The sequence below is a fragment of the Mastigoproctus giganteus genome, chromosome 10, assembly GCF_048544385.1.
Source record: "Mastigoproctus giganteus isolate SK-2022 chromosome 10, ASM4854438v1, whole genome shotgun sequence".
In the NCBI taxonomy this organism is placed as follows: domain Eukaryota; kingdom Metazoa; phylum Arthropoda; class Arachnida; order Uropygi; family Thelyphonidae; genus Mastigoproctus; species Mastigoproctus giganteus.
The window spans coordinates 178,320,176-178,337,272 of record NC_143584.1 but is presented as its reverse complement, the minus strand read 5'-3'; the positions used below and the strand labels follow the sequence as shown (position 1 = coordinate 178,337,272).

At 39.5% G+C, this 17,097-nt stretch overlaps 1 protein-coding gene across 1 annotated transcript in view; it reads left to right on the top strand.

Annotated features, from left to right (window-relative positions):
• Window positions 1-17,097, top strand: part of LOC150079578 (uncharacterized) — a 207,222-nt gene that overhangs the window by 77,060 nt on the left and 113,065 nt on the right. The window contains exon 3 of the mRNA XM_090383123.1: window positions 10,289-10,352. Within this exon, the coding sequence (XP_090239249.1) occupies window positions 10,289-10,352 (64 nt within the window). The remainder of the gene's footprint in view (window positions 1-10,288; window positions 10,353-17,097) is intronic.

The window sequence follows — 17,097 nt, the reverse complement described above, 5'->3', positions numbered from 1 at the left end:
AGCCGAGCATTCTGGTCTCTTGCCAAAGCTATTGGCCGCAACTTTTGCCCATCTCTGCTCCCACCTCTGTCCAAACCAGATGGTTCTGTTGTCACTTCAGCCAAGGATAAAGCCGACCTGCTAGCATCCCATTTTTCTTCCAGCTCATGTATTAATGATCTTGGTAGAACACCTCCCACCATTCCCAACATGCTCCATTCAATGCCTCCTGTGGTCTTCCGTCAAAAGGATATCAGAAGGATTTTGATGAATTTTGATGCTAAGAAAGCTCCAGGTCCTGATGTTATTTCTCCACTTGTTCTCACAACCTGTGCTCCTGAACTTACTCCTATTCTTTGCCGCTTTTTTCACTTTATTATTCCAAAGGTGTTTTTCCTTTTGCTTGGTAATTTTGCTCATATCCAGCCAGTTCCTAAAAAGGGTGACAAATCCCTCCCATCCAATTATCGTCCCATTGCAATTACTTCTACTCTTTCTAAAGTAATGGAGAAATCAATTAACCGCCAACTCTTAAACTACCTAGAAACCTTCCGTCTGATCAACGATTGCCAGTATGGATTCCATCGGTGTCAATCCACTGGTGATATTCTTGCTTATGTTACCCATTTATGGACTAATTCAGTGGAAAGGTTTGGTGAAACACAAGTAGTTGCTCTTGACGTCTCAAAGGCTTTTGATCGTGTTTGGCATAAAGGTCTTCTAAACAAGCTTCCATCTTATGGTTTGCCAACTGTTTTTAGTAATTGGTTATCTAGTTTTCTCTCTGGTCGCTCACTGAGGGTGATGGTAGATGGCTCTCTGTCTTCTAATTTCTCCACTAATGCCGGTGTCCCCAAGGTTCAGTTCTTTCCCCCACTCTTTTCCTCTTGTATATTAATGACCTTCTTCCATTGACTGGAAATCCTATCCATAGTTTTGCCGATGATAGCACATTGCATTCCACTTTCCATTTTGAGAAACCTTGTCCTGCTCAATCAGCTTCAACTTCTCGAAAATCTGCTATCAATTACTTAAATGCCGATCTTCAGGTAATTCTCCAGTTGGGCAAAGACAACTTAGTTGATTTCAACCCTTCTAAAACTCAGTCTTGTCTTATATCTCGCAAAAAGGATTCTTCTGCTCCTATGCTTATATTTAGCATAGAGTATTTAGTGACACTCCGATTTCTAGGCAAAATGATATATCTCTTTTGGGGATTACCCTGACTTCTAATCTCTCTTGGCACAAGCATATTACAAATATTGCTTCCTCTGCATCTAAAAAACTTGGTTTTCTCTTTCGCTCTCGGCATTACTTTTCTTCCAAACAGCTGCTCACTCTGTATAAATTGCAAATCCGCCCTGCCATGGAATATTGTTCCCACATCTGGGGTGGTGCCCCCGAAACCTCTTCTCTCAGGCTTCTTGATTCCGTTCAGAAGTGGGTAGTTAGGTTAATTAATGATTCATCTCTAACAGAGTATCTCCACTAGCTTTCTCATAGGCATACTGTTTCTGCTGCATGCCTCTTCTACAGATACTTCCATGGGCACTGTTCTTCTGAATTGGCTTCTGTAATTCCCGCTCTCTCTTTCAAAACAGTCCGAACACGTGCCGCCGCCAGCCAACAACCATTTACTGTCCAACTTCAAACCCACAGAACCAACTTTTCATCTTCCTCATTTATTCATTCAACTGCCATTTTCTGGAACAAACTTTCTTCATACGTATTTCTTGAAAATTATAATCTACAGAAGTTCAAGTCCAATATCAACAAATATCTTCTTTCGTCTTCCCAACCTCCAGCCCAAGCACGGTACTAAGTACTATAGGTTCTAATACCTCTCGTGTTTGGGGTTCACATAAAAAAAAAAAAAAAAAAATCTACATTGCTTATAAGTAATGTACGAGGGTGGTTCAATAAAGAATCGCCCTCACCTACTTCCACATATCACAGAGTCATGATATTTTGTGTGTAGCATCATACATATCTCTGTACTGAAGGTGTAAAATTTCAGCCCTGTGTCTTAATTTGTTTTTCTCTTACAGAGCTGAACATGTGACGAAGTAGCATCATGGACAAAGTTGAAATCAGAGCTGTAATCCAGTATCTGTTCTTGAAGGGGAAATCTCCTAAAGAAATCCACGAGGAGATGACTGTATATAAGGATTAAGCCCCATCCTATGGCATTGTGAAGCACTGGCATAGACAGTTTAGGTGTGGTCAGACATCGGTAGAATCTGAGTCCATTCCAGGTCGTCCCCATTCGGCCATTGATGACAGCACGATCAGAAAAGTGTTGTTAATCATAGAAGATTGCCAGATACCTGTGCGTGAATTGTCCCATTAGGTGAAGATTAGTGTGGGCTCTGTTGAAATAGTCCTTCGCGACCAACTCCATTTATGGAAATTGAGTGCAAGATGGATTCCCTGATTATTGACTGGTTTCCAGAAGGCTGAACGACAACAGAAATCACAAGAATTGTTAGCTCTGTGCCAAAAAAATGAAGAAGGCTTTTTCTCTTGTCTAATCACTCAGAATGAAAGTTGGATACACCATTTCGACACTGAAATTAAAAAGCAGTCTGTGGAATGGTGACATCATGGTTCCCCACTCCTCAAGAGGGCAAGGGTCCAAGCATCAGCAGGAAAGGTCTTGCTGACAGTGATTTGGAATGAGAAAGGCGTAATAATGACTGATTACCTGCTGAAAGGTAGAACAATTACAGGTGCCTATTATGCCAACTTACTCACAAAATTACAGGAGAAAATCAAAACATGTAGGTGTGGCATGTTGTCCAAAGGCGTGAGAATGCTTCAAGACAATGCCCCAGTTCACATGTCTGAAATTGCGACAACACAAGCGGCCACTTGTGGATATGAAATACTGCCCCATCCAGCCTACTCATTCGATCTTGCGCCATCGAACTTCTTGTTTCCTACCCTCAAATCATTTCTTCGGGGAACCCACTTCCCTGACGACGAGACACTCATTTCTGTAACAGAGTCATGATTCAAAGGCCAACCTCACCACTTCTACAAAAACAGTATCCATAGCCTCATCCATCGATGGGAAAAATGTGTAAATCTGTTAAGTGGCTATGTAGAGGAGGACTAAAACCTGTGCCAAGAATCAACAGGCTAGCACCGCTGCAGCTAGGTCAGGGCAATTCTTTATTGAACCACCCTCATATGTGCATTGTGTGTACACTACCTATTATATTAATCATGTTTACTGTGAGTACTATACAGTTAAATGTTTCATTAAATATTCATTCGGAAAATTCGGACTCCTGGGTTTTCTGGACAACCCTTCCTCCCTGTTAGTCTGTGAAATTGAGGGTCATCAGTATTCTGTTCCTTCATATATTCTCTTGTGTATCAGCTGCTTTCTTCCATTCACTGAATTCTATTCATAGTATAGCAAAATGCAAAAGCTGCTATTTTTAATATCTACCATTAGTTTCTTAAATGCTGACCTTATCATTTTCTCATATTATCTGCACCAAAAAAAATTTCATCTTATCTCCATTACTTGTATTATTGTTAGGTTCCTTGGACTCATCTTCAGCAATATTTAGGTTACTTTACTTTACCTTGATTTGAAACTTTTCTTGGCATGACATAAATAGAGTTTAGGACAGCTAACACTGAAATGATTGGGCTAACAGAAACTTGGTGTCACCCAGAAATAGGGAATAATGCTTCTTATCAAAAGCAGTAGTAGTAGTAGTAGTAGTAGTAGTGGCACATGATGCAAGAAAGCAAGTGTAGGAGCTTATGCAGCATCAGCCAAAAAAAAAAAAAAAAAAAAAAATCACACCATTCCCTCCAAATGCCTGTCCAGTTCCTCCTTAAATTTATTTAACCTATCAACTTCCACAACGACAGATGGAAGTTTGTTCCAGCAATTAACCACCCGCTGGCTAAAGGCAAATTTCCGCACATCTATTCTACATCTGTCCTTTCTTAATTTGAACTTATGTCCCCGTAGGTTGGTAATCTGAACAAGTGGAAGGATCCCATCAGAATTCAGCGTGCCCAACCCATTCAAGGCCTTATAGACCTCAATCAGATCACCGCGCAGGTGCCTAGTCTCCAGCCACTGCAATTTGCAGAACTTAAGCCTCTCTTGGTAAGAGAATCCCTTCATTCCCCTCACCAATCGTGTTGCTCTTCTCTGTACACGCTCAAGCAAATCTACATCCTTCCTAAAATGAGGCCTCCAGACCTGTACGCAGTACTCAAGGCGTGGCCTGACCATTGCCTTATACAGAGGGACCTCCTTTTCCCTGCTAGCAAAATTCCTATATATCATTGACAAAACCCCATGACCCGCCCTAGCAGCCTGTCTGCACTGCTCAGAAAACTTCATATCTGACTGCACAATTACTCCCAGGTCTTTTTCATTTTCTACCACCTTAAGTGTAGTACCACACAGTTGGTACGTTTCTCTGGGGTTACTTCTACCCATATGCAGTACTTTGCATTTGTCAAGGTTGAACTTCAGTTGCCACTTCTTAGCCCATCTGCCCAAATTTTCTAGATCCTGTTGCAGTAGCACACTGCCATTACTGTCATTAACAACCCTGCCAACCTTTGTGTCATCTGCAAACTTCGACATTAAGCCTGATATACCTTCATCAATATCATTGATAAATACACAAAACAACAGTGGACCCAACACCGAACCCTGTGGGACTCCACTAATAACATTAGTCCACGAAGAGCAGCACCCATTGATTACCACCCTCTGTCTTCTCCCACTTAACCATCCTTTTATCCATTGTAGCAACTTACCCTTAATACCATTCTGCTCCAATTTGTACAGTAGTCTTCCATGCGCAACAGTGTCAAAAGCTTTCCTGAAATCCAAGTATATGATATCAAAATTATTTTTTGCATCCAGTTCCTTTGTGACCACATCATAATAACCAATCAAATTTGTCAGACAAGTCTTTCCCTTAACAAACCCATGCTGTGTTTGAATTATTGCTGCAGTCTTGTCTAGATGATCCTGCAATGCATCTTTAACCAGCGACTCCATTATTTTACCCGGAACAGAAGTTAAACTAACTGGTCTGTAATTACTCGTGTCACCCTTCGATCCACCTTTGTGAATTGGGGACACATTTGCACATCTCCAGTCCGTGGGAACCTCCCCTGAGTCCAAGGATGCTCTCATAATTATGGCTAAGGGTTTGCTTAGTTGCTTTGCCGCCTCCTTTAAAATAACTGGATAGATCCCATCCGCCCCAGGTGCCTTTCTTGTGTTTAACTTCAACAATTTCTCCTCCACTTTGCTCTCAGTTATTACAAAATCATTAAGCACACTGCTACAATTTGATAACCTTCTTCCATTTTCAAATTGTAATAATTCCTCACGTGTGAATGTAGATGCAAAATACTCATTCAGTTTGTTTGCTATCTGAGCAGGATCATCAACAGTCGAATCATTGATGTCAAGTGGACCAATCATATTCAACCCCTTCCTTTTAGAGTTTATATAAGTAAAGAAATCCTTGCTGTTTTTCTTAGCATCTTTTGCCAAAGATTTCTCATAATCCGCCTTCGCCTGTCGAACCTCCTTTGTGACCTGATTACAGACTAGCTTATATCTGCCACAGGCTTCTGCGTCACGTGATAATTTATATGCATCCCATGCATTTTTCTTCTCTGTCACGAGTCTCATTAGTTCATTTGATAACCATTTAGGCCTAAACCTTGAACGATATTTCTTAATCGGTATATAAAGTCTAGTAGCTTCCACGATTAATTCTTTGAATGCTTCCCACTTAGAATTTACTGTTTGTAACATCGTCAGTTGATCCCACTGTACAGAACTTAAAAACTGTCTGAGACCACTGTACTCCCTTTTACGGAAGCAAAAACCCTTTCCTTTACCCCTGACGGTAGTTACCTCTTTGAGTAAATTCCACTTCAGCACACTGTGATCATTGCCACCTAGTGGTTCCCTTATCTGCAAATTCTTAATACCCGAATGATCACTGCTGATAACCAGATCAAGAGTGTTACTTTCTCTGGTTGCCTCTCGAACATGCTGCTGCAGAAAACAATCATCCAGTATGAGCAAGCATTCTCAGATTAAGAACTTATGCATGCTGTGAGACACAAAAGTGAGAGGTATGTGATCAGAGTTATAAATAATACTAGAACTAGGGAACATAAATTAAAATTTTCAGGCAGGCAGGCAGGCAGGCAGGCAGGCAGACAGACAGACAGACAGATAGACAGACAGAGAGAGAGAGAGAGAGAGAGAGAGAAAGAGAGAGAGAGAGAGAGAGGGGGGGGGGCAGGCTCAGCATGGATATTGTTGCAAGTTTTCTTTTACTAAGCAATTTGTTAATTTCTGGAATAAGTTACCTCCATAGGTAGATGAGGCTTGATGGCTTTGAAAAGTTCATTTGGATAGCTACCCATGTGAGGAGGGAATAAGTAGTTTTTTATTTAATTAATTTATTATTATTATTATTTTTTTTTCTTTTGGCAGTGCAGCAAAGGCCTTAGGCTACTTTGCACCATATGGTTAATACTAAACCTTGTGCCATACCACTTTAAGTCTGCTTCACTTAGCTTTCAATGGACATTTTCACATGGCAAATGTGAAAATTTATACTGAGATGGATCCACATTGTTGCTGTTAACAAAATTTGATATTTGTTTTTCTTTTCAGATTGTGTGACATGGTTACTCAATATTTCGTGACTTATTGTAACAAATGTAAGAAATTAGTTACTGATTAACAGTCAGTGATGAGTTGTTTAAATGTTTGCCTTATTTACTAACAGCTGATCTGCCTTGTTTGTCACTTTTAAGCAAGAAGTTCCCTTTGTACTGCAGTAATTTATGCTTTGCATAACTATTTTCAAATTGATGGCTTTGAAAAGTTCATTTGGATAGCTACCCATGTGAGGAGGGAATAAGTAGTTTTTTATTTAATTAATTTATTATTATTATTATTTTTTTTTTCTTTTGGCAGTGCAGCAAAGGTTTGTAACATCAGTTTTTTAAGAACCAGTGCAATTTGAAAAGCTTTTGTAATATAAAATCTGAGAAATACATAATTGAGCTGACATTGCTTAATTTTTTGCTGTAAATAATGATATATTTCTGACTATACATAGTTGTTTTGTTAATGATGTGAAGCTGAAGTGCTATAATTTCAGTTTGAAAAACATTCCAAATTAATCAGTAAATATATATTAAAATTTAAAAATATATAAAATATAGAAAAAATAAAAAAATAAATAAACCTAAATAATCAGTAAAAGCTAAAGAATGTGACTGTTGATTATCATTGCCCATGTCATAGCTCAGTCTCTTGAGGATGTTAGGCTGTGACTGTTTTGCAGTTTGATTATCAGTCTAGTTATTACTGGATTACAAAACATTAAGAGGATACATGTAATGTTAAATATGTTACATCTACATTGGAAGATTTGAAGTATTCAGCTAACTTCATATTGTGTTTTGTGTGCTATTACAATGGGCCTGAGTTCAGATAATTCATTGCACTAATAAAGGACAATTGTGCAGAATTAACAGTGTTTATACTCTTTAACTATGTTTTAAAGATGTTTTTAAATTACTAGTTTCATAGTTATCTTTTTCTAATTTTATTTTTTAATGTGACAGTCTCTCAATATTATGTTTAAGTGATTAAGTTGTTGTTATGCTTTATATATATACAGGGTGTTTCAAAAATGATGGTCAATAATTAAAGGTGAAAAGTCCCAGTGAACGTCATCATCAACCATTTTCAATCCACTGCATGATGAAGGCCTCTCCAGCAACTTTCCAGTTCCTTCTGTTTTGTGCAATGGCCATCCATTTACTACCCACAAACTCATGAATTCATCTGCCCATCTCTGTCGTTGTCTTCCAGGTTTGCTTCTAGCTCCTCTTGGGTACCATTCTGTTATTTTCTTAGTCCATCTGCCATCATGTCTTTGAGCTATGTGTCCTGCCCAAAACCATTTTAGTTCTTTAGTTTTGATAAGAATGTCCTTTATTTGAGTGTGCTGCGTAATCCATGTGTTTCTCTTCTTATCTAACAGTCTGATTCCCAATATAATTCATTCCATTCTTTGCTGTGTAGTTCTCAGCTTCTCTTCCATTCTTTTGGTGAGTGCCCAAGTTTCACTTCCATAAGTCATGGTGGGGAGTATACATTGATTCATTATTTTATGTTTCAGACAAATTGGGATATTGCTCCTCAGAATGTGACTATATTTCCTGAATGTTATCCATCCAAAATTTATTCTTCTCTTGACTTCCAGCCATTTATCATTAGTACAGCTAATGACTTGACCCAGATAAGTATATGACGCCACCTTTTCAATTACTGCTCCTTCAATCATTATATCCCTTTCTGTGGCATACTTGTTAATCATTATTTTTGTTTTAGCCGTATTCATCTTTAGTCCAAAATCCTTACTAACTCTACATAACTGACTAAGATTTTCCTCTAATTCTTTGGGATCATTGCTTATGACCACAATGCCATCTGCAAATTGTAAATGGTGAACATCGGGCGCAAATGAACTGTTTTCGAGATAATGCACATTTTCTGTTAAGATACGCCACTGACTATAGGAGCTCTTCTTCTTCTTCTGGCGTTATAACCCCAATGGGCCTGAGTAAGCCATCCCAAAAGTCAAACCTCTCCAACTTATTATTCTCATGGTCTTTAAGTCCTCTTCTATGTCATCCATCCATCTTTTCTGCGGTCTTCCTCTTGCCCTCCTACCGATAGGTTTCCATTCCATTATCCTCTTAGTTGTTCTGCTGTTCACTATGGGAGCACTGGTTTAGCAAAAAGCTGTGAATCCTTTGCTAAGGGTGGTTTTATTAAACATAAGATAATACATTTTTTAATTTTACACCACAGGATTTTACAGATGTGACATGTTACAGGATGTTACAAAAGGTGTTCAAAATGCTGTGCTTGCATCCGTATGCTGCTTTGTAGTTTTCTCTGCATTGCGTTGCGAATCCTCTCAGCCATTCCTGGATCATTTCTGATTTGCTGAAAGGCTTCTTCAACTCGATGCTGCAATTCCTCAACTGTGTTAATGTCAGAAGAGTACACCAAGCTTTTTACATGACCCCAAATACCTACCACCATTGACCATACCTTCTATTTAGATATCGAGTCACAACTCGAGCAAAATGTACTGGTGCACTATCACGCATAAACCACGTGTTCTGCATTGCTGAAGTGGAACATGTCATCATCAAGGAGGTCTGGAAGAACATTCTGCAGGAACTGAAGGTACAGCTCTCCTGTTAGCCTGTTTGGCAGAAAGTGTGGTCCAATTAGACAGTCTCTTAGTAGTCCTGCCTAGACATTCAACGAGAAACGTTACTGATGTTATGACTCGTGAATTGCATTAGGATTTTCGTCGGACAAAACGTGACAGTTATCAAAATGAAAAATACCATCACGAGTAAACCCAGCTTCATCAGTGAACAAAATGTTTAAAAATTGGGGGTTCAGGACACCTTGTTGTTGCATTCACTGGCAGAAGTTCACTCTGGGAGGGTAGTCTATTGCTGAGACCTTGTACACGCTGGATATGGTAGGGGTACAGTAATTGGTGATGTAAAATTCGCCACACACTGCCATGACTCAGTACGCGCCCTTGCAGAGCAACTTTCCTTGTTGAAATTCCTGGATTTTGTTCTATTCTTTCTAACACTCTTTCCTCAACATCAGGTGTTATGCTTCTGGGCCTATCTGCTCGCATTTCATGTGCAAAGCACCCATGTTCTCTAAGGCATTGATGTACCCTGATGAATGTGTACCTGTTGGGCCGCCTTCACCTGGGAAATGCTTCTTGGTACAAACGTGCAGCCTCAAATGCACTGCCATTGGCTTTACCATACATGAAGTGCATGTCCGCATGCTCTTCATTGCTGTAACCTCTTTCCATGTTGACTATGCTTTGACAAGTACTAGTATGCCTGCTACGTCTCAGAGCATTGAGAGAGGGGAAATGGAGAAAATGAGCATAACCTAACCTAAACAAACAAGTCAGTGGTGGAACCCAACTAGAAATGTGCAATATCTCGAAAACGATTCACTTAAGAACCCATGTTTACTAGGCTTTTTTTGCATATTGTAGTCTGTACAGTTCACCTTTATGTTATTGACTATCACTTTTGAAACACCCTGTATATATACATATATATATTTTTTTTTAAGAAGTTATCAGTGCCATAATTTTTCTAAGGATATTTCTTTATAAAATAAACTGTATTTTGATATGAAGTATATTCTTATTAGTGTTATGATGTCAGTTCAAAGTTTGGAGATCCGCCACTCATGAAAATGGAAAGATCAGCTACATGTAAGTTAGATTTCTTTTCCTTTTGTTTTGCCATGGAACTGATTGTGTGATCATATATTATATGGGATGATAAGCAAAGTCCCTATTCAGGGGTAAATTTCAGAAATACTGATGTTCTACAAGAGTGGGAATGAGGCAGTGTGTATATAGGAAAAGTCCCATGAGCTCTTGGATAAGCTAGTCAGCAACCTTTGGTAGCACATCCTGGAAGTTAGCAGCACTAACTTCATAATTATGGTAGGGTACAAGAGTTAAATGCATATGTAGAGAGCTTCAAAAATTTAGTAGTAGAACACAAGTGAACTGAAATCCAGGACAGACCAGACTCAAAGGCTCGGTTGCAGAAAAGTAATTGGAGCGTAGTCAAAGGGCAGATCCATTATCCTTAGTGCTTTTCCTAAATACTGATGCTGTTAGTATGTGACCTAGCAGCAGAACAGTGCACATGTTACTTTTACCATCTGCTCAGAATAATGTTTATTGTGACAATAAGAACATACTATATTATACAGTTTTTTCTCCTAGAATTTTTTCTGTTAGTCAAGCTATGTAACTTTTTATATATCACATTTTTGCCTCAATGCTTGTTGTCATGATACACAAATTGATGTTAGAGCATATGAAGAAGAAGAAGAATTCTTTATTATTATATACAGAAAGCACATTGCTGTATACAACTCCCTTCACGGCTACAAGCCAGGGGTTTACATAAGCGTAGTCAAAGGGCAGATCCATTATCCTTAGTGCTTTTCCTAAATACTGATGCTGTTAGTATGTGACCTAGCAGCAGAACAGTGTACATGTTACTTTTACCATCTGCTCAGAAACTCTATTGACTTTGGTGTCTGAACATGGATATGTTGTATTAGCATTAGTAGAGGCATTTGATGCAAGAAAGCAAGCTTATGCAGCATCAGCCAAAAAAAAAAAAAAAAAAAAAAAACACTTCCACTTCACCCCTCTGTTCGTTCAAAATACCTGTCCAGCTGAGCCTTAAACTTATTTAGGCTATCAACTTCCACGACAAGGGATGGAAGTCTGTTCCACCGACCAACCACTCGCTGGCTAAAGGCAAATTTCTGCACGTCTATCCTACATCTGTCTTTCCTCAATTTGAATTTATGCCCTCTCAGGTGATTATTCTGAGCGAGAGGAAGAATCCCATCAGCATTGAGCATGCTCAAACCATTCAATGCTTTATACACCTCTATCAGATCACCTCGCTGGTGCCTAGTCTCCAGACACTGTAATTTGCAAAACTTAAGCCTTTCTTCGTAAGAGCACCCCTTTGTTCCATTCACTAATCTTGTTGCCCTTCTCTGTACTCGTTACAGCAGCTCTACATCCTTCTTGAAATGAGGCCTCCAGACCTGTATACAGTACTCTAGGTGTGGCCTGACCATTGTCTTATACAAGGAAATAATCACCTCCTTATCCCTGCTAGAAAAATTCCTATATATCATTGACAATACACCATGAGCTACTCTTGCAGCCCGTCTGCACTGCTCAGAGAATTTCATATCTGCCTGCACAACCACCCCCAGGTCCCATTCTCTACCACTGTCAGTGTAGTACTACAGAGTTGATACGTTGCTCTGGGGTTGCTGTTTCCCATGTGTAGTATTTACATTTGTCAATGTTAAACTTCATTTGCCACCTCTCAGCCCATCTGCTCAACCTTTCCAGATCCTGCTGCAGCAGGATAGTGTCAGTAGTGTCCTTGACAACCCTGCTTACCTTTGTATCATCTGCAAACTTCGACATTAAGCTTGATATACCATCATCAATAACATTTATGAATGCAGAAAACAATAATGGACCCAACACTGAGCCCTGAGGGACTCCACTAATAACATTAGTCCACGATGAGCAGTGTCCATTGATTACCACTCTCTGTCTTCTCCCCCTCACCACCCCTTTATCCACAGCAGCAATTTGCCTCCAATGTCACACTGCTCCAATTTGTGCAGCAGTCTTCCATGTGCAACAGTATCAAAAGCCTTTCTAAGATCCAAGTATATAATATCAAAGTTATTCCCTGCATCCAGTTCCTTTGTGACTGCATCATAGTATCCAATCAAATTGGTCAGGCAAGACTTCCCCTTAACAAAACCATGCTGTGTCCGAGCTATAACTGAAGTCTTGTCTACATGATCCTGCAGTGCTTCTTTAACTAGTGCCTCCATTAATTTTCCTGGAACAGAAGTTAAACTCACAGGTCTATAATTGCTTGCGTCAGCCTTTGATCCTCCTTTGTGAATTGGGATCACATTTGCACATCTCCAGTCTGCAGGTACCTCCCCTGAGTCCAAGGAAGCTCTCATAATTATGGCTAAGGGTTTGCTTAATTCCTCTGCTGCCTCCTTTAATATAACTGGATAGATCCCATCCACCCCGGGTGCCTTTCTTGTGTTTACTTTCAACAGTTTCTCCTCCACTTTACTCTTAGTTATTACAAAATTCTCTAGCTTACTGCTAGAGTTGAATACTCCTCTGGCTTTCCCCTCACTAAATAACTCCTCATGTGTGAATGTCGATGCAAAATATTCATTTAGTTTGTTAGCTACCTGAGCAGGATCATCAACAGTTGACCCATCGATATCAAGTGGACCAATCTGATTCATCCCCTTCCTTCTAGAGTTTACATAAGTAAAGAACTCTTTGCTGTTTTTCTTTGCATCCCTTGCCAAAGATTTCTCGTACTCTGCCTTCGCCTGCCTAACCTCCTTTGTAACTTGGTTACAGATCAACTTGTATCTATCATAGGCTTCTGTGTCATGTGTTAATTTTTATGTATCCCATGCATGTTTCTTCTCTGCCATATGCCTCATCAGTTCATCTGACATCCATTTAGGCCTAAACCTTGAACAATATTTCTTAGTTGGTATGTAAAGCCTAGTAGCTTCCAAGATAAGTTCTTTGAATGCTTCCCATTTTGCATTTGCTGTTGGTAACATCATCAGTTGGTCCCACTGTATAAATTTTAAATACTGTCTCAGTCCATCGTAGTCACCTTTACGAAAGCAATAACCCTTCCCTTTACCCCTAATGGTAGTTACCTCTTTGAGTAAATCTCACTTCAGCACACTGTGATCACTGCCACCTAGTGGTTCATTTATCTGCAGATTCTTAATGCATGAAGAATCACTGCTGATAATCAAATCAAGAGTATTCCTCCCTCTAGTTGTCTCCCGAACATGCTGATGTAGAAAACAATCATCCAATAAATCCACAAAAGCCTTGCTAGTGTGTGAGTGACCAGCCCCCAAACTCCAGTCAATATCTGGTAAATTAAAATCTCCCATTATAAGGCTCCCTGATTTACTGGCCCACTCTATTTCCCTGTACAGTTTCTTATTATACTCATCAGAGTCATTAGGCCTATTGCACACTCCTACTCTCAATTTTGATCTCCCAATGCTTATGTCACACAAAACTGACTCGACACTGCACTGTCCAGCGATTATAGTTTGTACACGGGTTTATTACTAATTGTAACTTATTATACTGGTTTATTATTAATTATAAATAGGTTGCCTGTTTGATTTCACACACACTTGTTGAAAATTACATTGTTGCCCATTACATACACACACGCCCTAATAGTAGTAAACTATGACACTGTCTGTCATATGGCACAGCAGTCGAAAAAAGGGAAGAAGTTGAGAAATTATAAAAGAGAAGAGTTGGGGGTAACTGTGCTGAGTTTTGAAAGTATGTTAGTGTTTTTAGTAGCTGGCAAACATTTAAAGCTGTCAAAAGTAAAAAGCAGTAGTCTGATTAATAACTTCATTCTGGATTAGAACCAAAAGGATCAAAGCTAAGTTATATTATAGTTTGCCTAGTTTGCAATGTTTGTTATTGACAGGAAGCAAACTGGGTTAACAGGAGAGACTATTAAGTGAAATACACTTAAATAGAAAGGGTGCAAGAATATTTGCTGATGCTATCGAGGCAGTGTTGGGCGAGTTGGAAAACTGCTAGTTTTGGGGGGGGATACATGGACTAATAGTTTAACAGTAGCTGCTGGGAGAGGTGAAAGTGATTCTTGCACTGCTTCTATTGGAATGAGCAGCAGCCTGGAAAACAAGGTGCTGGGGATTTCAAAGACTGCTGGGAGTCAATGCAGAACAAGTAAATACATGGGCTGTGTTAGGGTAGGTAAGAATATGAACAGGTGCATGTACACTTGCATGAACACCAATGCTAGGAGTGTAGTAAATATATTTGTTAAATTTAAGGTACTGGTCAAAACATCAAAGGCATGTGAGACATCAGAGACATGTGACACCATGTCTCTGATATCCCAACAACATCAAAGATATTGTTGGGATATCAGAGATATGGTGTCACACAGATATAAGGAATGCAGAATTGGAATTTGGAGAGTACAATGTGTACAGGAAGGATAGACAGGATAGGAAAGGAGGAGGGGTTATGCTATTAGTTAAGAAACACATAAAATCTAAGGAAGTGCATCCAGTTACGTGGGTGCACAGTGCAGGATTGAGTCAATTTGGTGTCACATAAGTGCTGGGAAAGCAAAATTGAGAGCAGGGGTGTGCTATAGGCCTAATGGCTCTAATGAGTATAATGAACAGCTGTACAGAGAAATAGTGAGCCAGTAAGTCAGATTGTCTTATAATAGGGGATTTTAATTTCCCAGATGTTGACTGGAATTTGTGGGTTGGTCATTTGCACACTAGCAAGGATTTTGTGGATTTATTGGATGATTGTTTTCTACAGCAGCATGTTCGGGAGGCAATCAGAAGGAGTAATACTCTTGATTTACTTATCAGTAGTGATTCTTCATGCATTAAGAATCTACAGATAAAGGAACCACTAGGTGACAGTGATCCAAGTGTGCTGATGTGGGATTTACTCAAATAGTAACTCATATCAGGGTTAGAGGGAAGGGATTTTGGTTTCATAAAGGCAACAATGGAGGTCTGAGACAGTTTTTAAAAGTCTATACAGTGGGGCCAACTGATGATATTACCAACAGGAAATTCTAAATGGGAAGCATTCAAAGAATTAATCTTGGAAGCTACAAGGCTTTTCATTCCAACTAAGAAATATTGTTCAAAGTTTAGGCCTAAATGGATGTCAGATGACTAATGAGACATATGGCAGAGAAGAAAAATGCATGGGATACATATAAATTAACAGGTGACACTGAAGGCTATGGACAATATAAACTGATCTGTAATCAAGTTACAAAGGAGGTTAGGCAAGCAAAGGCAGATTATGAGAGATCTTTGGCAAAGGATGCAAGGAAAAACAGCAAAGAGTTCTTTACTTATGTAAACTCTAGAAAGAAGGGGAATGAATCAGATTGGTCCACTTGATATCGATGGTTCAACTGTGGATGATCCTGCTCAGGTAGCTAACAAACTGAATGAATATTTTACATTTACACATGAGAAGTTATTCAGGGATTAGCATTAATAGTAGTAGTGGCATGTGATGCAAGAAGCAAGTGTATGAGCTTATGCAGCATCAGCCGAAAAAAATAAAAATTTACAAAACAATTCCCTCTAAATGTTTGTCCAGTTCCTCCTTAAATTTATTTAACCTATCAACTTCCACAACGACAGAACGAAGTTTGTTCCAGTAATTAACCACCCGCTGCCTAAAGGCGTATTTCTGCACATCTGTCTTTCCTCAATTTGAATTTATGCCAACTTAGGTTCGTAATCTGAACCAGTGGAAGAATCCCATCAGAATTCAGCATGCTCAACCAATTCAAGGCCTTATACACCTCAATCAGATCACCTCGCAGGTGCCGGTGCCTAGTCTCCAGCTGCTGCAATTTGCAGAACTCAACTCTCTCTTGGTAAGAGGATCCCTTCATTCCCTTCACCAATCTTGTTGCCCTTCTCTGTGCACGCTGAAGCAAATCTACATCTTTCCTAAAATGAGGCCTCCAGACCTGTATGCAGTACTCAAGCCGTGCCCTGACCATTGCCTTATACAGAGGGACAATCACCTCCTTTTCCCTGCTAGCAAAATTCCTTTATAACATTGACAAAACCTCATGACCTACCCTGGCAGGTCATGAGGTACGTTTCTCTGGGGTTACTGCTACCCATATGCAGTACTTTGCATTTGTCAATGTTAAACTTCAGTTCCCACTTCTTAGCCCACTTGCCCAAATTTTCTAGATCCTGTTGCAGTAGCACACTTCCATTACTGTCATTAACAACCGTGCCAACCTTTGTATCATCTACACACTTTGACACTAAGCCTAACATACCCTCATCAATATCATTGATAAATATACAAAACAATGGTGGACCCAACACCGAACCGTGTGGGACTCCACTAATAACATTAGTCCATGAAGAGCAGCACCCATTGATTGCCACCCTCTATCTTCTCCCACTCAACCATAATTTTATCCATTGTAGCAACTTGACCTTAATACCATTCTGCTCCAATTTGTACAGTAGCCTTCCATGCGCAACAGTGTCAAAAGCTTTCCTAATATCCAAGTATATGATATCAAAATTATTTTTGCATCCAGTTCCTTTGCAACCACATCATAATACCCAATCAAATCTGTCAGACAAGACTTTACCTTAAGAAACCCATGCTGTGTCTGAATTATTGCTACAGTCTTGCCTAGGTGATCCTGCAATGCATCTTTAACCAGTGACTCCATTATTTTACCCGGAACAGAAGTTAAACTAATACCAGTAATTATTCGTGTCACCCTTCGATCCCCCTTTGTGAATTGGGGATA